The sequence below is a fragment of the Neofelis nebulosa genome, chromosome 9 (genome assembly GCF_028018385.1).
Source record: "Neofelis nebulosa isolate mNeoNeb1 chromosome 9, mNeoNeb1.pri, whole genome shotgun sequence".
Lineage (NCBI taxonomy): Eukaryota > Metazoa > Chordata > Mammalia > Carnivora > Felidae > Neofelis > Neofelis nebulosa.
The window spans coordinates 119,768,077-119,794,238 of NC_080790.1; the positions used below are offsets into that span (position 1 = coordinate 119,768,077).

At 42.4% G+C, this 26,162-nt stretch overlaps 1 protein-coding gene across 2 annotated transcripts in view; it reads left to right on the top strand.

Annotated features, from left to right (window-relative positions):
* CTNNBL1 (catenin beta like 1) overlaps positions 1 to 26,162 on the top strand; it is a 162,090-nt gene that overhangs the window by 15,340 nt on the left and 120,588 nt on the right. For both annotated transcript variants that reach the window (XM_058685552.1, XM_058685553.1), the window contains exons 2-3: positions 14,944 to 15,132; positions 19,207 to 19,313. In XM_058685552.1, coding sequence (XP_058541535.1) covers positions 14,944 to 15,132; positions 19,207 to 19,313 — 296 coding nt within the window. The remainder of the gene's footprint in view (positions 1 to 14,943; positions 15,133 to 19,206; positions 19,314 to 26,162) is intronic.

Sequence of the window (26,162 nt, forward strand, 5' to 3'; positions counted from 1 at the left end):
CACACAGTTAACTACTGGATGGAATGATGCTTTACTCACACAGAGAAGAGACAAAGCAAGATCAGCCCCTGGAATGCATGTCTGTCCCTCGTGGCTAGTGGGGCCCTCCCCCTTCCTCTGAAGCTGGTGCAGGGCAGTTGGCCTGCCTGCAGCCCTCTCCTGCAACAGAAGGACCCCGGCCCGAAAGCTAGTGGCGTGCCTGAGGGGCACCGACGTACATGCTTAAGCAGAGCGTGGGAACACTCGTCGAGCATGAAGCAGAGAATGATATTGCCACACAAGGTGATAAGCCTGGCACGAGCTGTATGGGCTCCTTATCTCTTGGTAAGGAAGTGTTCCAGGCCTGAGGCCGTTCTTACACAGCTGAGTGGGGCTGGAAATACTGCGTGCAGGAGACTGCCTTTCCCAGCAATTCTGTATTGACATTACTTGGTTATATGTCTTTCTTCCCATTGGACTTTGAGCTCCTCAAGGGCAGTGACCAGATCAGGGCATGCTGTGTAGTAGATGCTCAATAAATGTCTCTCGACTTTGAATAAAGGAAAGAATGAGAGATGAATGAACGAATGAAGTAGTGAATCAATGATTGGTGGCCGAATTTGGTTCTCTTCCAGGTGTCTTTTTATGTTGAGACTTAGCACCTCCACAGTTGCCTGCTCTTTCTTGTCTCTTCTTTCTTGGTGGAGAATGGATTAAGCTTTGTCTGTGGATGACAGTGGCCCTATCATTGCCTTAAAAACAATAGATGATCTTCATAAAAGCCCGATTCTTGGGGCGCCTGGGTGGCTCAGTCAGTTAAGTGTCTGGCTATTGATATCGGCTTAGGTCATGACTTCACAGTTTGTGGGTTTGAGCCCCACATCAAGCTCTGCACTGACAACACAGCTTGCTTGGGATTTTGTCCCTCTCCTCTCTCTCTGCCACTTCCCTACCCTCTCAAAACAAATAAATAAACAAACTTCAAAAAAAGCCCGATTCTTACACTGTAGCCTGAGAGTTGACTGGCTTTTTTTTTTTTTTTTTTTTTTTTTTTAAGACTGGAGTTGCGTCTGACTCCAAAGCAAGAAATGGATTGATCTCTTTATTTGCCAAAGATTTGCTGCTGGTCTACTGTGGGCCATAATTGCTGTTTTCTCTTTACCCAACCTTCTAGGCAAAAAGAGATAATACAACAAGATCGGTTTTTATTTCATGTTGATTGTACCTGGTATACCCATTTTCATTTTTTTTTTTTCTTATTTATTAACTACTTTTTCTGGGTTAGGCACGTCCTCAGTATGAGGGCTTTTTCTAGGGATGAGACTGTGATATGCTCAGGGTCACAGTGTAATAACAGACTTTGATGTCTACTAGTAAAGTCCATTTTCTTCTTACTGTACTATCCTCCCCCCTTTTTTAAAAAAAAATTGTCTAATGCTTTATTATTTATTTTTGAGGGAGAGAGAGACAGTGTGAGCCAGGGAGGGGCAGAGAGAGAGGGAGACACAGAATCCAAAGCAGGCTCCAGGCTCTGAGCTGTCAGCACGGAGCCGGACACGGGGCTTGAACTCAGGGACTGCGAGATCATGACCTGAGCCAAAGTCGGACGCTTAACCGACTGAGCCACCCCGGTGCCCCTGTAGAGGAATTCTTTATGGTTTCTTTAAACCCTAAGATTCTCTGACCTCAGTGCCTCCCAAGAAGCGATTTGTGAGATTTATATCTGACTTTGCCTATGCAGGCCCGTCCCGGCTTACTGACACGGCTTTGTTTAAAGGAGGTGGCCGAATTCCCTCATGTGCAGGGTTTTTTGGCCAGTGTTTCTCTGTGTTTTTTGGTATGTTCGCCAGGATTCTCAAGTTTCTAAGTAATTGCAGCCTGAGACGAGTTGGATTGATGTCAGGCTGCTTTAACACAGGTGTTATAAACAAGATTAAGAGGTTGTCGAGAAGGTATCGGTGATGGCTAGCCTTGATGGCTCTCTCTGAGCTGGTCGGAACTGACTAGAGATTCACCCACAGAGGAAACTTGCTTATGAAAATTCACTTTCCTTTCTCAGAGAGTAAAGCTCCTGTAACATGTAATAATGTCTTTGCACTATGCAAAAAACAGTGGCCTTTGCACTGTTTTAAGGTACCTTTTTCTAAGGCAGCCAATTCTTAGGGTTTTTTATTTTTGATACCATAAGCCTGCCAAGCTTCAAAGAAAACTTTAAAAAGGGGAGAGATGGTTCACATTATTCTTTTATTTATGTTTCTGTATAAGACAGTTAATTAATTATCTTAATCTTTGGTAGAGTCCCTTCCTGTCCAGCAAAATAAGCGTTTCGCCTTATCTGCTCTGTCTACTAGATGCTACTGCTAGGAAATTGAGTGTCCTAAAATGTTCTCGAGGTGAACAGTTTTTAGCTTAAGATCACTTTAAAGCCATTTTATAGCCTCCCTGAGAGAGAGTCGTGGAGCTGGGGATAGAGCCTGTAGGAGGAATTTGTAGGGGGCAAGAGGCATTTACCCAGGCTCCCACAGAATTCCTCTTGATCATATTCCATGTGGCCACGTGGTCAGTGTTCTGTTTTCTGGGTGGAGACACTATTTCTGACTCTGAGAATAACTCATTCACCGTACTTGTCTTTATGGGGAACAGAGGTGTTTTGCTAACTTTAGTGGTTTCTAAAGCCTGTAGAAATAGTAAAACCTTTGAGTTGAGGAAAATAAAGTGCATCTTAGACAAGAGTAGACGTGAAACCATCTCTTTTCATTGTTTTCGATGGGCTCATCAACAGGCATGTATTGAGGCCATAACACCAGATACTTCATTCAAGCTGAAAGGGGTAAATCGGCCCTAGAAAGAAAGTATATTCTATAATGATGCTATGTTTTCAGACTTTAAAGTATTACCCATAATGTTGAAAGATACTCTCTTTAACAGGATACTCAGGGTAGAGTTTCATGTGAGTTGTGTCTTCCTTGAAATAAATGTGTCAGCTGTTCTGTAACAGACTTATGTGGATAAGTTTTAACCTTTAAAGAAAAGTGATGATAGTTAATGTCCTAGGCTTCTAAGATCAAAACCATGTCAGAACCGGTAAGGAATTAATGAGCAACTGTGAAAGACCTAGGTTATGTAAATGAGTAAAATTATTCATTTCTCACTTATGATCTGGTTCTCACTAATTCAGTCCCGGGTTATTCATCTCCCTTCCCCGTCCCATTTTCTCAAAACATCTTCACTTTCCTCTTTTCCTTCCTATCTGTCTTCCTGTGGTATACATCCTTTCTCCCGAACCACTCTTTCTGTTTGGAAGAGGAATGAAGTTTGGAGTCTTGGCAATGACCTCAGAGGCAGCTTAGAGAAAAAGTAATTAAAGATTTCCTTGCCCCACTTTAGTCTTAATGAAATTGTCCATTGCTAGAGGCAATATTCCACTGGCTGGAATCGTCTCTGTCAGCATAATTACACATAACAGGTGTGCCATATTACTTGCAAAACCACTCTGTGGGTCTGCTGGCTGCTGAATGAATACTCCGCCTCTCCCCAACCTCTGCGACAAGCACTTCCAAAGTAGCTAACCTTTGTGCCACCCCAAATAATAAAGTGAATTTATTGTACCTGAGCTTTGGTTTAAAACTATAAATAATTTAAAACAGCATTGCCATACTAATTTGTTATTTAGGACTGGGCGGGTTATCCAAATGGTCTGGGGGAGGAAGTTCTTCCTGAAATCTCCATATAGACAGATGGCACTAAGCTTTTACAAATGGGCAAGGAGCAGCTACAGAAGAGAGCTTTCCTGGTGAAAGGCATGGGCAGAAAAGTCGCAGAAGGGATTGTAATGTCAGTTGAAAGATGACGACGAAGGCAGGGACAGACGATACAAATTATACATTTAAGATGATAGTTGCTGAGGTTGTGACTAAGGAAAGGGGTCTGGAGGTTGTGTGTACAGCTCCTGCAAAAGTGAGAGATTTCAGATCCTCCTCTGTCCTTGGCTCCAGGCTCAAGTCCTGTCACGTCCTTGAGTCTTAGTTTATTCATCTGTAAATTAGGAGGTTGTACTGATATTCTTTGAATCTGAATTTTACTATTACCCATTATATCACCTGGTGCCACGGTTAGAGAATTTACTAAGGGATACATAAAATATAACCCAGAATGGCATAAAATGATCAGATATATAGGTGTGTATGAATTCTGGCTGGCTGCAGTCACCATAACGATCCAAGGAACTCTGAGAATATGTATACGTTATATACATTTGCTAATAGTAAGTTATGATTCGTGGGTAGTTCATTGGTTTAGCTGTCCTTTCCCCCTCATCTCCTGCTGATTTAGTAACGTGGGTTAAGTGCCTACTCTGGTGTTGGGCACTGTTGGGTGCTGAGAGGTGTTTGCACTGAGAGGCAAGGGTCAGATCCCAGCATTCCTGCTCTTGAGGACCTAGCATATGCATTGTAGAGGAGATGGAGATTTATTAATGCACGGTTGTGTGCTGATAGAGGTATGATTTGATACACTGCTGAGGAAGCCCAGAGGTCTTACTGGAGTTTTTGGAAGACTCTTAGAGAAGTTGACCTTTGAGCTGGAGCTTAAGGCTGAGTAGGATTTCTCTAGTCAGAATGAAGGAGGAAAGGAACGTGATCTGCTATTCATGATGTAGCTGTATGTATTTACCCCTTTCTAGGGCATGGTTTGAATAGCCTGAGGTGACTCCGGGGTCCCTCCCTGAATCTTCTCTGATTCCCATATTAGTTTTTCCTATAGCAGGGTTTCCAGAGCATGTACTATCCTGCTCAGGCGTTGTCTAGATTTAATGCCTCTTTTTAAAGTGCGGTGGCTAATTCAGTGCTGTGGGACTGTAGCCACATGGGATGTTATGCTTCTAATTAGGTGACCTTAATATGCATTAACTTAAAAAAATTTAAAGTTGGTCATCTTGTTGATTCACTGAATCCTGAGATTTACTGAAGTCATCAGCTCTTTTCTGAATGAATTGCTTTTAAGTCACATTTCCCCTGGCAGGGAGTTTACATATTTGCCATTTTGAATTTAAGCAAAGGACTCCATGGTGCTTATACTCTTTTGGTTCAAACAGTTATGGTTCTCCCTATCTGTACTGCCAATTGCCCACATTTCTCTATCTGCCCGCTTGAGTAACTTTGCAAAGGATCTTGTTGAGATAAAAATACCCAGTATGTGTTGTAAACCCTTAACCTCAGTAAACTCTGAGAACTGTAACCAGTTGGGTGTGACTTGTTCTGAATGATTCCCTGCTAGCTTCTAGGGGTCCCCGTTTTTTTCCTCTAAGCATATGCATAACCATACCATTTTGCCAAATTTACTTAAGATTTTTTTTTTAAGAAATAAAATTTTATAAATACAATTGAAGTCTCCTGTATGTTTACCCTTCTCTGCGTAATTCCATTTCATTGTGGCCTCTCCCTAATCCAATTTCTTTATTACCCTTTTTAGAAGCAGTCACTACCCTCAATTTGGTGGTTACTATTCCCACACATTTTTTAAAATTATTACTACTTACATGTACAACCAGTAATTGCTGAAATTTTCTTTTCCTTTTTCTTATTACAAATATGTTCCAGTGAACATTCTTTATCTCCTTGTGCATATGTCTGAAAATTCCTGTAATGTATATATACCTAGGAGAATTGCTGGGGTAGTCAGAACATATGTATTTTCGGTGTTATTAGGTATCACCAGGTAGTTCTATACTCATTTTTACACTCCTGTCAGTAAGTTTTAACAGATCCTGGTTCTTCACCTCTTCACCAACACGTTGCTATATTTTAATTTTTTCATTTGTGGCCAATCTGATGCTATTTTACGATTTTTCTGATTTCTAGTGACATTGGGTCCCTTTTTATATGCCTGTGGGCTCCTCAGTATTTTTTCTTTTGTGATCATAATTGCAATGCTATTCTTTGTCAGAAGCTGATGTAATTTATACATCAGTAATTATAAAAGTCTGTTGTATGTGTAGGACTTTGCATTAGCAGTCATTAAGAGAAATTGAATCTTAGGTTCTGTTTTCTTTTCAAAGTGCTGTATCTTTGTCTCATTTAATCTTACTCTCCCTTACTAAAGACAATCCTGTGAGGTAGCAGAGTAAGGGCAGAGCATTTTTATCTAAGGTCGTATGACTCTTGAGTGCTTCACAAGAACCTAGATTTTTCTGCTTATTGGTTTGCTGCTCTTTGCATTGTACTATGCTACTTCTTTTAGATCAGTGCAGTTATGTTGTTATTGTTGTTGGAGTGATGTCTAATATTCCCTCTAGCACCTAATAGAGTGATGTTCAGGTTCTGTTGGCTTAGTAAACACTTCCTGAGTGAATGAATGAATGATGATGGTTCTGGTGTAACTGAAAAAACATTCATAATAAGTCTGCTAAAATGGAGGTGGCTTACCTTCCAATGGTTTTACAAGTATCCGCCTTTGTTAGCCTTGATAAATAAAGAAACTGAATCAACATTCAGCTTTCTGATGCAGCTGCAGAATTAATCAGAGAAGACGTCAAAGTAAATCATGGATGCTAAAGTATGGTTTGTACTTTTAAAAAAGAAATCTACACACCCTTTGGAGGTGAGATGGATATATATATATATACATTCAGGCTTTAACAAGAAGTAAGACTTTTTTTGGTAGGAAGAATTGATTAAGTAGAGTCTTAATGACTAGTGATTTAAATCATAAATCACAACCATATTACTTGTCGGCCAATCAGATTACAGATCTTAAGTGAGAGTGTTGGTGATTTTAATTTTTGATACATTGGTTTTTTCCCCACTCCTTGTGGGCATTGTTAAAACCCATGTTCTCCATAATTATTGTGGTCTCAGTACCTGTAATTTGTGTGTGTGTGTGTGTGTGTGTGTGTGTGAATTAAGTAAATGAGAGTTCTATTTTATATTTGCAATAACTTTGCTTTGAGATTTTTAGTGTTTGGTACTTGTTTTTTCTCCCAGAAAAAAAGGTAGTAAATTGCCATGACTCATTACATTTTTTTAAAGCTTCAAGTCTTTTAAAGCCATAATATGTAATTGTATAGGAATAATTGGAATATTTCTCAGACATTTCTTAAAAATATGATAACCCCTTGTTGGTATACCACTTGATAGTTTACGTACAACCTTTTCATAAGCTGTTTTAGTCATCACGGCGACCCTTTGAGGTAGGTAGAATTTTCTGTCCCTGATGGCTTTGATCCCTGATTATGAATTTTGGCTGATGGTAGTTGCAGAATTAGAGATTGTGAGCTTTTACAGTTCTGGTGCCTTAAGCAAATTTGCAAGGGAGCCCTGATGTTGACTTCGGCAGGTTTCATGCCTGCAAATATTGATTGAGCCAGAAGTCCTAGTTGTAAAATGTCACCAGTGAATGTGCAGCCAGCAAAAGGAAGGGAAAACTCATTACTGCAGCTCATCTGTAACTTCTGGGTCAGGCCACTCACTACCATCTGGTAAAAAAGAATGTTTGAAAACTCCCTTTTATTCTGACAAAATGTAATCAGGCGAGGTCAACAACAGATGATTTCTGAGCATTTCAAATCGGTTATACCAATCCGTCCACAAGCTTGGGTTTGTGACATTCCATATGTCCAATTACCTTAAGAGGTATCAGAAAGCTTTAAAATTATGAAACCTCAGAATAACGGCAAGAAGGAATTTAATTGTGTATATATACCTACCTTTCTCCCCTGTGTTGCACACTCCCCCCCCCCCATATTAAAAGTGTTTATTCTGAAAAAGAAAAGGCAATGATAGAGAAAGAAAGAGACAGGATTACTGTCTTGAAATAACCTGAAGATTGTTTTTTTAATGTGAGAGTGAGACTATAATCATGTTTATATTGCTTTAGAAAGATTAGGAGAAAAAAGAGAGAGGGAAAGATTCGGGACCAAGGAAGAAAATTGTAAATTGAAAGGTTTCTCCTCAATTTAACAAACTCTCTGAGTGATCCAAAGATGGAAGGGGCACGACTTGGGGAGGAGGTAAGTTTCTGGTCACCGGAAGTGTTAGGAAAGCCCCAGCCGATGCCCAGCAGACATGTTTTAAAGGGGGTTCAAATCTCAGATAGATGATTGGGTTAGATCAGGGCTTCCTAAAGCCTGGGTGTCTCTAGCTCCTCAGAATTACTGCAGGAGGATGTGAATCCAGACAGGTATAAACAGGCATTTTCTGTAGAGTGAATCTCAAATCTCTCAAAATTAATCCATCTCTCGCTCTCTCTCTGTCTCATAAATGTAGGAGTTAAAAAACACAAATCCAGTGAAAAGTATTACCAAATAGATAGTAACGTATTTGTTGTCATTGTGTCCTTTCTCAATCATTGGGTATTAAAAGGTATGGCAGGGGGTGGGGCCTGTCATATATTGGCATTAAAAAAAGGATCCTCCTGTTAGAACCTATTAGTGGTAACCTCCCTTTCCAACCTTGAGGTTCTTTGATTTTTTTTTTTTCAACATTTTTAATTTATTTTGGGACAGAGAGAGACAGAGCATGAACGGGGGAGGGGCAGAGAGAGAGGGAGACACAGAATCGGAAACAGGCTCCAGGCTCCGAGCCATCAGCCCAGAGCCTGACGCGGGGCTCGAACTCACGGACCGTGAGATCGTGACCTGGCTGAAGTCGGACGCTTAACCGACTGCGCCACCCAGGCGCCCCGAGGTTCTTTGATTTTTGAAATCAGTTGTGTAAAAGAGCGGTGGGAAGCTACATGTAGTGTCTTCTATGAGCCGGACTCTGCTGGGCACTCTAGAACATTGGCCTTCATGTACTTACATACATATATATACATTTATACCTAAATGTGTGAAAGTGGTCATTGTTCCTAGCTTATAGAGCGAGAAGACTCAGGCTTAGAGAGAGTATAAGTTACTTTCCAGGGCTGCTAACTAAGCAGAGGGTCTAGGCTTTGAGTTTAGGAAAATTTGACTCCAAAACTCATTCTCTGTATAGGATATCACCATTGCAAACAGGTTAACAATGACTAGTTAGTGTTGCAAAGTAGGAAAAACACTAAATTGGGAATTAGAAGCCTTGTATTATTGCCCATCGCAGACAAATTGCTTAAAGTCACTAGGCTCAGATTTCCCTATTTCTATAAAGAGAGGGATAAACTAGATTATCCCTTTGAGCTCAGATTTCTGAGTCTTTATACCATTGTTTGATACTTAGGAAATAGTACTTGATGTCCCTACTTGGAAGGCCCTTTTCCGAAGTTACCTGAGCTTCTTGGTGCTAGGTGAAAAAGTCCTGGTTTATAAATTCCTGCTTTATTATAAGGTTATAGAAGATTTCCTTTGACGTTTTCCATTTTTAATAGAATTGAACGTATTTTTTTCTCCCATTAACATGATAGTACATTTTTATGAAAATCACCCCCTTTCTAAGCGAGGTAACTTACAATATTGAACGCACTTAGACGTCCCCTCCGCCCCCCACAGTACACATCTCCACCGTTATATCCTGGTATAGATGTGCTCTTCACATTAATAATTGCACTGTGTGTTTTCATAATTTATCATAATGATGCCATTATTGCTTATTATAGAAGTCCCCTTTCTTCCCCCCCACCCCCAAGTCTAATTGAGGTCGAGACAAGACCATAAATGCGATAATATAGATTGCAGGCTCAGAGGAAATGGAGTTGGTTTCATAGTGGAGTTTTAATTTAGGCTTCGTTCTGGTGATGTAGCCTCTTCCTATGGTACATTACTTTGAGCCCAATATAACTGCATTTTCCCACAGCTCCTCATTATAGCTACAGCTTCTCACTGCTTTTTAATTAAAAAAAAAAAAAGAGAGAGAGAGAGGGAGAGAGGGAAAAATGAAACCAAAAGCTTAGGTTGGATATTGTCTGGGTACGCAGGGAGTATTCCTAGGCAGATTACTTATTTAATTTTTTAACTCTTTCAAAGCTTTCATGGAGATGTCTTGATTTCTGCTTCCAGGGGGATAGATATATAAGTCATCCATCACACATGCACACACATAATAGGCTTCAAGGTTTTTCAGAAAGTAAAAGCATCTTTTATATATATATATATATATATATATATATATATATATATAATCATTTTTTTCTCTAGTCTTGTGGGCAACAGAAAACAAAACAATGACTTGATGAAGAATAGTTTCTTTTGTCATTCCTTCATCTTGAGGGATCCCAAACACCTTTCAGATTCCACAACAAATTAATCTCCGAAGGTGACTGGTAAGAATGGCTTAATCCTTTTGGGATTGGTTTTGTAAGCTGCAAGGAGAGCTCCAGCCTGAGCTGTTGACCCCTCTGACAGGCTGGGAGTGTTACATTCCCTTCCTGAATCCAGAGGCCTTTGGCTCTTCCTAGTGGAATCAGTTTGACAGCCCTGAGATTCCTCTCCACTTACATATTCCTGTTTTGTCTTGCGTAACTGATCACCCTCTCGGTAGTGAATATTGGTAAATGTAGATATTTATTTCTAGGTCAGCGTGTTGTTAGCTTCATAATTTTGGGGGGGGGGCAGCCTTTCACAAACAAGACTTCAGCTTTTTGTGAGTCCATATTTTATGCAGTGTTCCTGGAAGGACAGTTCCATTTTGGCTTTATCAGGGAATAGGAATCCCTCGGATGAAAATCCTCTAGATCTGTGGTAGCCAGTCTGGTAGCCGCTAGCTGTATCTGGCTCATAGGTACATGAAATGGAGCTGGATCTGTGCTGAGACACGCTATAAATGTAAAGTAGTCCACCAAACTCCAGAGACTTACTGAGTATGAAAAAAATGTAAAATATCGCATTAGTAATTTTTTAATATTGATTATATGTTGAAATGATAATATGTTTAATATATTCTGTTGAAAAACATTAAATTTAAAGCCACCTGCTTCTTTTTACTTTTTAAAATGCATCCCCTAAAAAATTTAAAATTACATTTATAGCTTGCATTACATTTTGATTGGGCAGCCACGTCCTGGACTGTTACGCCCCCTAGACAACAAAGCAGGCTTTATCTTATTCACACTCAGGTCCCCAGTTGCCAGCACAGGCCTTATACATAGTTGGCATTTAATAAATATTTGTTAAAGAAATGAATCTAAACCTTTATTCCTAGTAGTCAAATTTCAGAGATGAGTAGAAACTTCACCCTTTGGAGTGTTCGTGTCTGAAAAAGAGACAGTTGAGAGTTGAGAAAAACAAATTTTTTTTTTTTAAGCTTGTTTATTTTGAGAGAGACAGAGAGAGTGAGCAGGGGAGGGGCAGAGAGAGAGGGGGAGAAAGAATCCCAAGTAGGTTCTGTACTGCCAGTGCAGAGCCCAGTGTGGGGCTTGAGCTCACAAACTGCAAGATCATGACCTGAGCTGAAACCTAGAGTTGGACGCCCAACCGACTGAGCCACCCAGGTGCCCCCGAATGGCTTACCTATCTTTTGGAGGTGGGAGCTGATAATGTTGGTGAAAGAGCCATGTCAGAGCATCCTAACGGGTTCTGCCCTGCTCTGCTGGAGAGCTGTCACAAGAGAAACTCAAGCTGAATGCCCTGTGTGACGGGGAAGGGAATTGTAGAAACAGTCATTGAACCTGAAGTTTGCCCCCTTAGGGGTGTTCTGCTTAAACTATTCCTAAAGATGAACAAAGCTGTTCTTGTCTCAAGAATCCATACTGGCCCTGTCTGTCCCTGTGTCCCCATTTAGACATGACCCAGATGGAAGCCTGGGACTACCACTGGGCCAGCTTATTACTTGAGGGCCCTTCAAGCCTTGCAGTTCCTTAATACATTATTTGTTGAATGAATGGTTTAACAGATACTATTCTAACGTGGCCATGACTTTATCTATGAGTATATGTTCTCGACTGAACGTCCCTCAGACCTGTCTCAGTTAGGGTCTTGGAATCACGGTAGATTAGCAAACTTCGCAGAGATCAGGTTCAAGTTTGAGAAGGGGCCAGGTTGTCTTTGCAAGAGTTTATTGAAGGATCTCAGGCATCCCGTCTCCCCCGCTTATAAAATAGAACTGTTAACCTACTTCTCTTCCCCAGAGATGTGGTGGAGATTAAAATAGGTGCTTTAAGTTCTGCAGAAGGAGAATGCTCTTTCAGTGGAAATGATTAGAGGTAAAAGTGGAACTCCTCCCCTACGTCTGAAATGTTTGTTTTAAAAAAGTAGATCGGAAGGTGTGTTCCAGAGAGACATTGCTGGTGTCCTCTCAGTTTTACGTTTCTTAACCGGGGAGGTCGGGGTGGGGAGGGGTGGCGGGGGGGAGGTATTTAGCTTTCTCCTTTGAATTGTGGTCCACTGCCTTTTCTCTCTGCCCTCAGAGATACACCATCCAGAAACCTCCTTTCCGTGGAGAACTGTGGAGCTCATGCTTTGATTTGACTGCTGCGGCAGGCTCGCGCTAATCAGAATCGCAGCAGGGCTCGCGTTATGAGCCTGAAAGAATTAGTGTTCCCAGGGGGCTGAAGTTCCTTACCTGCTGGGGAGCCACACATTTCCGGTTTGAAGCCTGCCCTCCTTTAGGATCAAGCTACCTTTCCTTCCTTTCTCACTTGAAAACCACCGCCCCCTTTTTCTTGTGCTCCCTGGTAACTGGCATATTGATTTCTTCTTTCTCTGCTGATTTTCTTAGTGTAGACCAGTAATGATGACAATAGATTTTTGTCATTTTTGTATTTATGGAAATAGAATGTTATCATGTGAAATTATAATCTCTCTCACGGAGGCTAGGAACAGAGTGAAAAATAGCGGGTGGTAACCCACAAACCAAAATGTCTAACGTGAGTTTGCTAAGCAGTGTCATATGCTCAGACTTACTGGCACACCTGGTATGTGGACCCAGCAGGGTGTGTGAATACAGAGGGGAATGACTTTGCACTGCTGGGATAGTGGAGTTCAGTAGCGGTGTGGATTATAAGTCACAAGGTGAGATGTGTAATGTGTTTGGTAGAAATTTGTCTCTTATCACCAGACGGCTTAGCGGCTTGGCAGCAAATGTGGCATTTTCTTCTTTGGTAGTAATAACCCATGTTGCACCTAGCGCCCTTTTCGTGTGCTAGTTATCCTAACAATAAAGAAAAGCTCATCGAGCCTAACACAGATGTCTTGTGTTGTGGACGACAGAATCATGTGGATTACCTTATAGTAATAATGTTTTGCATTTGTTCAGTACTGTTATCGTTTAGCATGCTTTCACTAAAGTTTGCCACCTTTTGGTACAGCCTTCCAGTTATGAATGAGTTCTGGGAATCCAGTGTGGAGCAGAGTGACTACAGTTAACCATACCGTATTGTATACTTGAAAGTTGCTAAGAGAGTAGATCTTAAATGTCCTCACCACCGAAAGAAAGAGAGAGAGAGAGAGAGAGAGAGAGAGAGAGAGAAAGAAAGAAAGAAAGAAAGAAAGAAAGAAAGAAAGAAAATCATTTTTGAAAAGTAATTATATGAGGTGATGGAGGTGTTAACTAACTTATGTGGTAATTGTTTGTTTTTTTTTTAATTTTTTTTTTTCAACGTTTTTTATTTATTTTTGGGACAGAGAGAGACAGAGCATGAACGGGGAGGGGCAGAGAGAGAGGGAGACACAGAACCGGAAACAGGCTCCAGGCTCCGAGCCATCAGCCCAGAGCCTGACGCGGGGCTCGAACTCACGGACCGCGAGATCGTGACCTGGCTGAAGTCGGCCGCTTAACCGACTGCGCCACCCAGGCGCCCCCAGTAATTGTTTTGCAATACACACACACACACACACACACACACACACACACACACGAATCAGATAATCACATTGTGACACAACGTTACATGTCAATTACATCTCAGTGAAGCTGGGAAAAAATGGTAAAAACACACACGCACAAAAGCATCCTTTGAAGTTCACAGGGAAAAGGGTTATCCTTTCCATTTGTCATTTGCAGAGAGAAAACTGAGGTTTAGAGAGGTTAAATGACATGCCCAAAGTTGCATCAGCGGTAAGCTGAGCTGGTGGGAGACGGTGGGCTATTTGATATCTGGTGCCAGTGCTGTTTCTCCTCGGCTCTGAAGCCCATTTCAGGAGTGCCCCCATTTTATACCAATGTAATAAAGTCCCTGTTAAGAACTCCTCCGGGGACTGCAGTATCAAAGGCAAAATGAGGACCTAACCGTATGGCGGACAGAGCCCTGGACCAGAAGTCAGGAAGTGCCAGTTCTGTTTTCAGTGCTGCCGCTGGTGTTGTGACCTTGGGTAATCCTGCATCTGGGCCTTACTCGCTAAGGCGGGGACTTCGGAGTGCGGTGGACCCTTGGATGTTCCGTATGTAATATTCTCTGTTTCAGATGCTCGTGAGTGACTGTAGTCTTTCTTAGACGTGGATTAAAACCATGTGCGAAGGGATTGGTGTTGGGGATTGTATCATAACTAGTGAGCTGAGCCTAACCTATCTCAAAGTGGCTGTGTTCCCTGGGATTTCTGTATACACGGGAACTTTTGCAAAGTGGTAAAACTTTGCCTGTTAGAAAAAATTCTGTAAAGAAAAGAAAAAAGCCAGCTACCTTGTAGGTGATTTCAGTCATGTATTTATGGAACATTAAAAGTCTGAAAAATGACCGCTTAGAGCTTTACTTCATGTTGTGGGAGAAATCGTATTGTATGGTGCTTTTCAAATGGTGACTTTTTTTAAAATTTTTTTTAATGGTTATTTATATTTGAGAGAGAGAGAGGCAGAGCGCAAGCGGGGGAAGGGCAGAGAGAGAGGGAGACAGAATCCGAAGCAGGCTCCAGGTTCCGAGCTGTCAGCACAGAGCCCGATGTGGGGCTCGAACTCACAAGCCACGAGATCGTGACCTGAGCCGAAGTCGGACGCTTAACCGACTGAGCCACCCAGGCGCCCCTCAGTCGGTGAATTCTTGAAAGCTTTCAGAATATTTGCTATGTAGGCCCTTCTGTGTCTTTTCCAGCTCTGGAATCCTGTATTACTTTTTTCTCTTTTTCAGCCCAACAGAGGCACCAAACGTCCCCGGGATGATGAAGAGGAAGAACTGAAAATGCGTCGGAGACAAGCTGGCACTCGAGACCGCAGCCGCGGTCGGGAAGAGGAAATGAGTGTGGCAGAAGAAGCCGATGATGACAAAAAAAGACTGCTGCAGATTATTGATAGAGAGGGTGAGGAGGAAGAGGAAGAGGTAAGGTGGCAGGTGTGGCTGGCCCTGACACAGTATCCATGGAGTATAATTTTAGGCTGAATACTTAATTTCTCTGAGCTTTTCAGCTTAACCTGTAAAATGGAGTTAAGATTACTTCTTGCACAGTATTGACATGAAGGTTAAGAGGGATAGTGGAGTTGGGAAAGCATTTTTCAAAGTGTGAAGATCATTGTAGAGTTTTAAAATTATTCTGGATTATATGTTGCAATCGAGACCCGAACACCGAACTGTGGGGCTCTTGGTCTTGAGTGAGGAGGGTCAGGGAGGCTTCCTAGACCAGACACGTTGAAGGCACTTAGATTTTTTACTATAGTCCATAGTCTTTGAAAGAGGCATAGAATTTTATCAGACAAGTGGAAGAAGGGCTTTTCAGTTGAAATGGCATTAGCAAAGCAACAAAGGTGAAGTTCCAGGGGGAGCTAAGAGATGAGGTATTTAGGTGTGACTGAAAAATACAGTTTAAGAAAAGAGGTGTCTAAAGGCCTTTCTATTTGCTGTTCCAAAGGATGCCTTAAAGGCCCACTCATGCCTGCATCAGGACCTTTTTACTTCTGTGCCCTTTGTAGAACGTTCTGCCCTTAATGCTTTGTTTGCATGGCTGGTTTCTTCTCATTCAGGTCTCAGCTCAGATGTTTCCTCCTCAGAGAAACCTGTCCTATCTCTGAGGTAGCCCTGTGAGTCATTCTCTCATTGTCTTCTTTGTTCAGTACGCTGCCTTCACAGCACTTCTGATCTGAAATCCTGGCTTGTTTATTGTATTCATTTGTTGTCCTCCTCCCACCTCCTGTGAAACAGGGACTGCCTTGGTTTTGCTCACAGCTGTATTTCTAGCACTCGGTGCCATGCCTAGCTCTTGGTAGGCCCTTAATAAGTATTTATTGATGAATAAATGAATGAGGCTAAAAAGAGTAGAGGTAAAATATCAGTGATTAAAAATAAAATGACCTTACCTAAGTGTCTTTTTATATCCTTAAGTGTTAACTTGTGTGTTACTTCACTCTGGCATTTTGTTCAATATGAATTATGGAAATAGATTCTTAAGAGCCAGCTGTTTTTTGGTTCCCTGAAAGACCTGATGCTAAGTTTGGATTTAAAAAATGAAGCTGGAGTGTGAATCTGAGAAGGGAAAAAAAAAAAATTGATTCATATTCCGGAAAGGTCTTTACTGTGTTGTGACAATAACTCTCTCCTCATTGGGATTTGTACCAGTGCGAATTTGGGGGTCTGCCCCTAAAAGATGGTGACACTTTGGAAATCTGTGGTGGGAGACAGGCCCGAATTTCCTCTCTGAGGGCAGCGGCCCTGCTAGGCTTAGACAAACAGTGTGTATAGCACATCCTCCCCCTCCCTTCCCTCCCTCCCTCCCTCCCTCCCTCCCTCCCTCCCTCCTTCCTCCCTCACTAGGTTCTGCTCAATCTGTTAGCCCTGCAGCAGCAGTTAATTGGCAGGTATAATTCCCATGTAGGGCAAGGCTGGTACTGGAGGATTAGGATAGTAGCTGTCATGGGTAAGTGGTTTCTAGCCTGAGAGACAGAAATGTAATGTGGGACCAGGCCTTCTGTTAAGGGACGGGGAAAAAGAGATCGCTTTGTAAAAGTGACACATGGAAGACTGCAAGTCCAGGAGTTATTTTCTCACTGCCACCAAAGTCCCATTTGATGAAAAGCAAGTGATGTTTGCCCCTGTGAAGTCACGTGAGCTTGTAAAATATTATTGTCCTTTTTGTGCTACATCACCAGCATTCATCTTTCTGAAATCTCCCTCTGCTTTCTGACGTTGAGCTATTGGAGATACTGCTGTGGTCGATGACTAAGACTGATAATTCAGTTTTCCCCCGGTGTTGGAGAGAAATTAAAGGAGGGAAGGCCAGACCCTGGAGAGGCTAAGGTTCTGGGAATCCTCTGAGAGCTGTATTAACACTAATACGGTTTTTTTCCTACAGAGCGGGCAAGACGTCGTTAGCCCTTGGAAAGAAAGAAAATGGAGGTTGAGGTTGCTTGACTGAGATTTAACCGTTCCTAGAAATTTAGATCAGTTAGTTAAATCCTAGTAGTACGTTGGGTACGTTGTGCCTGTTGCTTATAGTAACATTAAGAGTTTATGTTCATGTATCGTAAAAGAGTTTTACCCACCTCATCTCTTTAGGTCATCTCTATGACCTTGAAAGATACAGGTAATGTTTCTGTCCTTCCTTCCTTCCTTCCTTCCTTCCTTCCTTCCTTCCTTCCTTCCTTCCTTCCTTCCTTCCTTCCTTCCTTTACATCTTTGCTGCCTGCTTGCTATGTGCCAGGCACTGGAGAATCAGAAGTGAACAAGTAGCCATGGGCCATCGAAAGGGGTATTTGCCCTGGTTTAGGGTTGGAGAGATTGTCTGGGCCAGATCCTGCCAGACCTTCCTTATATGGGTCATGTGAAGGATTTAGGATTTTATTCCGAACACCAAATGGATGAATTCAAGAAAGACTTAAGAAGTAGAGTCAGTTGGACTTGGTGAGGGTTTGAGGATTATATTCAGCAAAGTGACATCGCCATGTGGCTAGTGAGTAGCGAAGCTAGACTCTGAGTCCTGACTGAGCTGGGGCATGGACTTCAGTTTATACTCTCTCTTTAAGCTGTAGATACCAGGATGGGGTGGGAGTCTGGTAGAGGCTCTCAAGGCCCAGGAGTCATCAATAACATCAAAGAAATGTGTCATGGCCAAAACAAATTTATAGGTATGTCTCAGTTAAAACCCAATATATGAAAATAGAAATTTAATAAAATAATATCTAACATCTTAGAGTATTTACACAATTATGGGGTGATTCAGTGCTTTCCAAAAGGGTACATTTCCAGCGCTTTAAAAAAATTTTTTTTTAATGTATATTTACTTTTGAGAGAGAGAAAGAAGAGAGGGGGAGAAAGAGAGAGAGAGAGAGAGAGAGAGAGAGAGAGAGAGAGGGAGGACATGTGGGGGAGGGGCAGAGAGACAGGAAGAAAGAATCCCAAGGAGGCTCCACCTTATTAGTGCAGCACCCTATGCGGGGGCTCAAACTCACGAACCGAGAGATGACCTGAGCTGCAATCAAGAGTTAGACGCTTAACCAACTGAGCCACCCCGGTGCCCCACCGGCTCTCTTGATAGCAGTTCCTTTATTGCTTTTAGGGGTGAGTTGTGGTCAGTGACCACAGAGCTGTGGAGCCAGCAGTCAGGAGGGTGTCACAGAGACAGAGTGCACTGCAGCATGTGACTTTAACCTCGACAAGAAACTGAGGAGAAAACATTCCTGAAATTGTTGCAGACGTTTTTGGGGAAAATGATTCCGTTTTCAAAAATTCGTTTTATTTACCTTTGTAGTTATTATTTGAGTGTTTGAAATAAGAAAACTGTATGGTCTACTAGTTTTTTATGCTTCCCCTGAGTGAGGTTATTAAATTCTTGATGCTGTATCAGGCCTGCGAGTGCCTCTCTGATTTCCTTCTCAGCAGCCAGTAAGGAAGGACCAGAAACGGTGATGTGTAAGAGACGTAGAGCAGTGACTGCTGCTGGTCAACAACCATTCTTACAGTATGGGCTGTACAGAGATAGGCGGTGAGCTGGACTTGGCCTGTGCCCCGGAGTTTGCCGATCCCTGCTGTGGGGAAGATTGAGGTCCACTGTCCCTGACTCAGGCTCTGACCTTGAACAAGTTCTTTTAAGCCGCCGAGCATTATCTTATCTGTACAGCAGAGGAGAAGGATAGGTAAATATTAAATAAAACTCTCTAATGTTGTTGCTTATTCCATGCCATATAGTATGCTCAGGAAATCATTTGTTGAATGGGTTAGTCTCTAAAACCTTAAAACTGAGCTTCCTGAGCTGGATGTGAGACACACAGAGTGATACAAAGAAAGCAGCGTGTGGTCCAGACCCTTAACCTTCTTTCCAGGGAGGGAGACGAAGTATGTACTAAGGGTTTAACCCAGAAAGGTGAGTGGCAGAATGGCATGGAAGAGCATGGAAAAGAAGTAGTGATTAGTAAATAAGAAATCCCTTTGGACTGAAATTGTTGCCGTTCGTTTCCTTTATACCAGGAGGAACCACTAGACGAAAGCTCAGTGAAGAAAATGATCCTTACATTTGAAAAAAGATCATACAAAAACCAAGAGTTGCGGATCAAGTTTCCAGATAACCCAGAGAAGTAAGGCTCTGTTTCGGTGATACCCTTTTTTCTCCTACGTGTTGTTTGTTGTTTTTGTTTTGCTTTTCATTTGTTTTGCCTGCTTTGGTTTTTGTGATTTGTGCCAGGAGTCCCAAGACACACGTTTGGGAAATCACTGGAAAGACTCCTAGGGCGCAGAGTCAGTGGTACTCAAGGGTACGTAGCAGGATCAGCAAGAAGGAAAGGCATACCAGGCCGAGTCTGGAGAATTCATGTGGAGCCTCCCTATATTTTCTCTCCGGGTTACATGCAGACATGTTCCTTTCTCCCAGCAGTGAAATGCATCATCCTGTGTTCTCTGCCTCTGTCCAGGGAAGCCCATCTGAGACTTAGAGTCTAGGATATTTGTTGCGGACAGGTTATGTAGGCCTTTGTCAGCAATGGCTGTCAAAATTCTACGCTCCCAGAAGGAAAGCACATGTTCAGTGCTCCAGGTGGACAAAACACCCTTATCACTTAGGGAACCTTTCAGAAGCCAAGCTCCCAGATACCAGCCCAGGACTAGACTCTTCGAAAAGTCAGTCCTGTTCTGTTAAACTCTTTTCTGCATTATCCTTCTCAGGGTGCGAAGAAGACTGCTTATGCCCGTCATTAGTGATAGCTCTACTGTTGAGAACACGTCAAAGGCTTTGGGGTTAGACAGATATGGGCGTGACTCCCACATGACCTTGAATAAGTCACTTCTCCTTTCTTAGCCTCAGGCGTCTGATCTGTACAAGGAGGTGGTACCTCCTTCACAGAGCTGTTGTGAAGACACAGTGACAATAATGGCAAGTGTTTAGCTCAGTGCCTGGCACATAGTGAGTGCTCATGATGTGATCGTTCATGTGATTGTTCACTGTGTACTGTGAGGTGCTATAAGGAGGAATCCGATGTCTTTCAGTCCATCTTGACAAGTACTAACATGGAAAGATCTCCTGTGATGTGACCAAGAAAATCAGGGTGTGGAATGTGTACAGTATGATTTAGGTAGGGAAAAAAGTGAATTCTAACTAAAGGGATTTTCATATTTATACAGATTTTAATTCTAAATCTCTCCTCCCTCCCTGTCTCTCTGCCTCCCAGGACATACACTTTTAATGAATCTTCATCGGCCCAAGGCCCCTAGGCAATTAAGAGTTGACTAGTACAGTCTTTGTACTCAAGTTTATAGGTTAACAGGGAGACTGGCTATAAGTGCAGGGTAGAAGGAAATATACTTTAAAAGAGATACAAGCAGAGTGCCGTGGGAACATCCGGAAGAAAGAAAGTGAATATCAAGTTGGGGGCTGTTGAGGGCTTCACAGAAGAGGTGGTATTTGAGTTGGGCCTTGAAGAGTGATTTTTGCTTTCAGAGTCAGGAAAGAACTTGGACAGGCCTGCCAGCCAGGATGATTAGCATGAACAAAGAAGGGCACAGGGGTAGCAGAGGACACATCGTCCTCATGGCGGCCTAGTGAGGCTAACACGATTCATTACGTTCTCTCTGTACTGCAGGTGAGGTACAGAGAGGAGAGCCTGGTTACCGCACCCAGGCCACAGCCCTCTTTGACAGGAGGAGTAGCTGCATCTGAGCTCAGCCTTCCCAGCACCCGAGTCCTGTCAGGTTCTGTGCTAACCTCCACCGCACGGTGGCACTTGTCATACTGCACGCTGTGCGTGTGTGTTTGATCAGACAAGGAATACGCAAACAGATTGTCGTTATAAAAAACGGCAACAGTACGTAAGAAAAGTAAAACATGAAAGTTCTCCTTCACTGCACTGACCCTCTTTCCATTCTGCTACCCAGAGATGGTCTCTGTGAGTATCTTTTTAGATTGTTTTCTGTTCATAGATTTACATATGTAATGTTTTTCCTGCCTAAGTCGTATTGTACATATCCTGAACCTTGATGTTTACGGGAGATCTTTCCATGCTGGTACATGCATGTTTACCTTCTGTTTTCTGACTGGTGCGTAGTATTTCATGGTGTGGAGATACTGTAGTTTATTTATTATTTTTCTTTGGATGGACATTTGGCTATTTCACGTACTGACTTTTATGAACAATGCTGCAGTGAGCCTGTGGAGTCCCCGTGTCTTAGCGCACATTGTTTGGGGTACATACCTGAGTGTGGAAGTCTCTGGTTGAGGGCATGTATTTTAAACTTTGATAGCTACGGATAGCCAAATTTGATAGCCAGATTCCCCACCGTGGCCTCTTACTCTCCCATTGGCAGGCCTCTTTCCCTAAATTCTTGCCCACAGTGAGTGTGCTCAGTCTCTAACATCTTTGAAATTTGTTTTATAGCTATTTCTTTACTTAGTGGTCTTCCTGCATTAGACTCTGTGTTCCTTTTAGGGGGTAGACTGTGTCTTGTTTGTCTCTGTCTGTAGTACCTAGCACAGCACCTGCCAGACTGTAGGTGCTCAGTGAACAGGAGGGATCTTCTATAGTTGAGGTCATCCTTGTTAATTTCCCATCCTTGGAACCCAAGGAGACATTATGAGGAAGCTGTGCTGTAGGCTGAGAACACTACACATTTAAGAACCACGGTGCTTTTTGGAATGCCAGTGTTGCCTGTGTCCACCCAGACGTATGCCTCTGTCCGTTTAGAGCAGTGAGTTTCTGCGGGTCGTTTCACCACCTACGTCTTAGGTACCACAAATGCTCCAGGGTTACAGTCTATACAGTGGTTTTAAGAAAATGTTATTTTCCTAAAAAACAACAGCAACAACCACAGTGTTTTCCATTCAGACAAATTTATACGCTATTTTTAGTTAAGTTGCAACATTTCAAAAATTGACATTATGCCTAAAGAACATTTTTTTTTTTTCATGTCCAAAAGCAGTTAGGAAACTACATTGTGTTTTAACCTTGAGTTCTTGAATTCTTATTGGTGCAGTGTCTTTTATAATTCTCTAGACCAGCAAGGTGCAATTAAGATGAAAATTGCTGGAGCGTACTTGAACGAAACTTTCCGGTTGAGATCAGAAACATTCACATTTATTTTCCCATATATGCAATTGTCATTTTGATTGCATACCCAAAGATGCCTCTCTTCATTTGGCTGCATTTCAGATTCAACTGACAATTCTCCTTATGCAGTCTCTACACCGTGTGATCATCCTCCCAAACATCACGTTGAGCAGAGTGTGCTGCTTCCCTAGTAAGTCCTTAGTAGTCCTTCTCTTCATTTTTGTGGGGGCAGAATTACTTAGTTTAGTGGTTCTCAAGCTTTTTAGTCTCAGGACCCCTTTGCACTCTTAGATTATTGAGTGCCCCAAAGTGCTGATCTTAGGAAATTTTAGAATAATACAGGCACACATTTCATTAGCCATCAGGGCAATGATAGCATCATGTGTTGTGTAGCACTTTGGAAAATTCCACCCTACACTCCTGAGAGAATGAGAGAGAAAAAGGCAACTAATGTTTTGGGTTTACTGTAAAAATAGTTTTGATCATATAGACTCCTAAAGGGGTCTCCAGCCACCTCCTACCTCACCCTGGACCCCAGGACCACACTTTGAGAATTGCCGATTCATTTGGGTGGAAGAAACATTATGTTCCCTGTGCATCGATAGCTGGTTTTATGATTGTAGGAGGACTCCTTGGTTTCTCTTGCTTTTCTGGTATGTTTTTTTTTTTAACTTTGCTGGTCATCAGCTAATATTCATTCTTGTGGTTGAAGGAGAATATCCTGCTGGTCTGAAGCAAATGTACACAGGCAGACTAGCAGAATATTCTTCATACCAGATGGAATCCACGACCCGCCTCAGCCTGGGTTACTGTTTTAATATGTTACTCTATTGCTTTCCCATTGACCTCTAACTTGATCCTTTCTTCCAGCTGTGAGTCAGCTGTTGCCAAAGGTATACCTAATCCCTAGACAGTCAGTCCTCTACAAATATTATAGTGTGCGCTTTAAATGAGTAGGTGATTCTTGGTCAGCAAAAAGAGAAGAACATTTTCTTTGTTACAGCAGAGCAGACTTGAGGGTGCCTAGATTTATTGAGCATCTGCTATGTGCCAACTGTCGTTAGTCATATGATATTTATTATCTCTTTTAATCCTCACTATAATTTAGCTAGGAAGTTTAAGGGAGTTGAAGTTTAGAGATAGGCTAGCTAATATTCTCTGCCTCCCTTGACCAGATTGGGGCCCTGTGCTCTGTGTTCCAGTGACAGTTCTCTTGGTCAGCACTGGACATCCTTACAAGGAATTGCATTGTATAGATTGTTTATATTTGTGGCTGGCTGGCTGGAAGCTCCATGAAGACAGCAGCTGGGATTGTTTTGTTATTTGTTACATCCTCAGGACCTAGCACAGTGACTGGTACCTAGTATATGCCCCACAAATGCTTGTTGACACACTGCTCTTGGTTACACGTCCTACAAATAGTGGGGCTGACCCAGGTCAGTCTCACTCCCAAGTGCAGGCATTTCCCACTCCAGGTCATTACTTAAGGAATACTGGACCCCAGTGACATTTCTGTGATGTTTCCCTACTCACAGTTGACTTTTTGCGTGTTTTGTGTGTTTTGTTTTGATAAATTTATGACTTCCTAACTGAAAAATTTTGGGTTAAAAGTGCATATTTGGAGAAGTGCCTGGGTGGCTCAGTCAGTTAAGCGTCTGACTTTGGCTCAGGTTATGATCTCACCGCTCGTGAGTTCAAGCCCTGCGTCGGGCTCTGCGCTGACAGGGCAGAGCCTGCTTGGGATTCCCTTCCCTTCCTCCCCTCTCCTCCCCTCCCCTCCCCTCCCCTCTCATCACCTCCTCCCCCCTTCTCTAGGAGTATAGCTTAAAAAAAAACCAAAAACTGCATAATTGGAAGAATTTCCAAGTTGGAAGGGACTGAAAGTTGCAGTCCATTCTCTCTTCTTGATTTTTTTTTTCCATATCATTCTTTATTAATTACCCCCGGTGACAAGGATCTGACTTTATAGAGACGCCTGACTTTACAAAGACATCATTTGGCAACTGTGATTTCTAAGATTTCAACTCAGAATGAAAAAGAATTTCAGCACATTCTCTTATGAGAGGATGTCTCGACTCCTTATAATCTTACCTGGATTAGTTTCCATAGCCCTCCTAAATAAAGCATGGTTCCCATAAGAGATGTCATGGACTGTAACGGTCATCTGATCTGCATGGTAACTCTTCTTTTTTTTTTTTTTTTAAACATTTTTATTCATTTTTTGAGAGACAGAGAGAGAGCGCAAGCAAGGGAGGGGCAGAGAGCGAGGGAGACACAGAATCTGAAGCAGGCTCTGAGCTGTCAGCACAGAGCCCGATGCGAGGCTCGAACCCATGAACTGCGAGATCATGACCTGAAGTCAGCCGCCTAACCGACTGAGCCACCCAGGTGCCCCTGCGTGGTAACTCCCGCAGTATCTTCTTTTAAGCAGGCAAAAACCACAGCTGCATTGTGGCGGCCACTTTCGTCTGCTCCTTCCTTTGCCAGGCATCTGCTAAATTTCTGTAGTGGACCAGGGAGTGTGCCCGGCGCTGGGTGTCCGGAGATGAAGGAGGAGTCTCTGTCCTGGCAGGACTCTCTCATGGTCTGGCTTGTATCGCGGTTACAATGAACTGAAACCATCTTGTCCTTTCTACACATGTGCTCTTACTAAGCTGTATCTGTCTCACTGTGTGCATTTGTGTGGCTCTGTGGTTCAGTGCGGCGCTCTGTGTGGATCCTGGGTAATTTTCCTCCTGTTGGATTTGGCCCATCATTATTGCCTGTTAGGAACTTTTTGAATTGATTCTGTCGTCTGCCGTGTTCCTTGTCTCCATAAGCTTTGCGTTACATGACATTTGTTAAGTTTGTTGTTTATATATCTTCACCACCAAGTTGTTCCTCAAAAACAAGCCTAAGGAGGGAGCGGAGCCCTGCAGGATACCCCCGGAGGCTTGTCTCCAGGCTGACATTCATTCACTGATTATCCCCCAGGTCCCCAAATCATTTCCTTGTACTCCACATGACGTTGTTTAGTACTGTTTAGTGCCCTTGCCAGTTCTTCCCAGTAAAAACCTTTTGTCACATTACTCCCTACAAATCAGATTTTTTAAAAGCACACATGTAAGGCATGTAAGCCTGAGAGGTTTGCTGAGCCTGTTAGGTTCAGAGATGATACAGATCTACTGCCCAGTGTCTGGATTCTGCACCAGCTCTCCCACATCGTGATTCTCACTTGGCTTCCACACGCTAGGTGATAGGGAACCTAGTGACCTAGAAGGGTAATCTGTGCTTGTGAGCACAGTGGAGGGAGCCTTAAAAAAAGTGGTATGGGGGAGAATCTTGAGAAAAATAATTTTGAAATTGGAATAGTAAGCAGGTTGAGAATAGACAAGGAAGTGTTAGAAAAGAAGAAAAATAATATTTTGCTGTAACAGAGAAAAATAGACTGTAATAATGTGGAAGTGTGGTCCTTCCTGGCTCAGGAATTTGTAAACCAATCTCTGAGATGGAGTGAAAAGCCCATAAAAAGATTAGAGGACACATTAAAATTTAGTGCATGGTAAAGGTGGCATTTCTTCAGATCTGCGGAAAAAGGGTAGATTATGGCATTGGGACAACTGGCCAAACACTAGCAGTAGATAAAGTTAGATCTTTGCTCCATATCATATGCTAAAGTGTATCTCGGAATTATTTACTCCCAAACATTTAAATATGTACAAACATAAAAGTAGTATATCATAAAATATATTCGATCTTAGCATAGGGGAAAAACTTTGCTCAGGATACATGTGAAATAGAGTTCATAAAGGCAAAGATTTGATGACTTAGACTTTTAAAAACTTAAAAAAAAAGTTTGTTTTTTAATGTTTGTTTATTTTTGAGAGAGAGAGAGAGAGAGCGAGCGCGCGC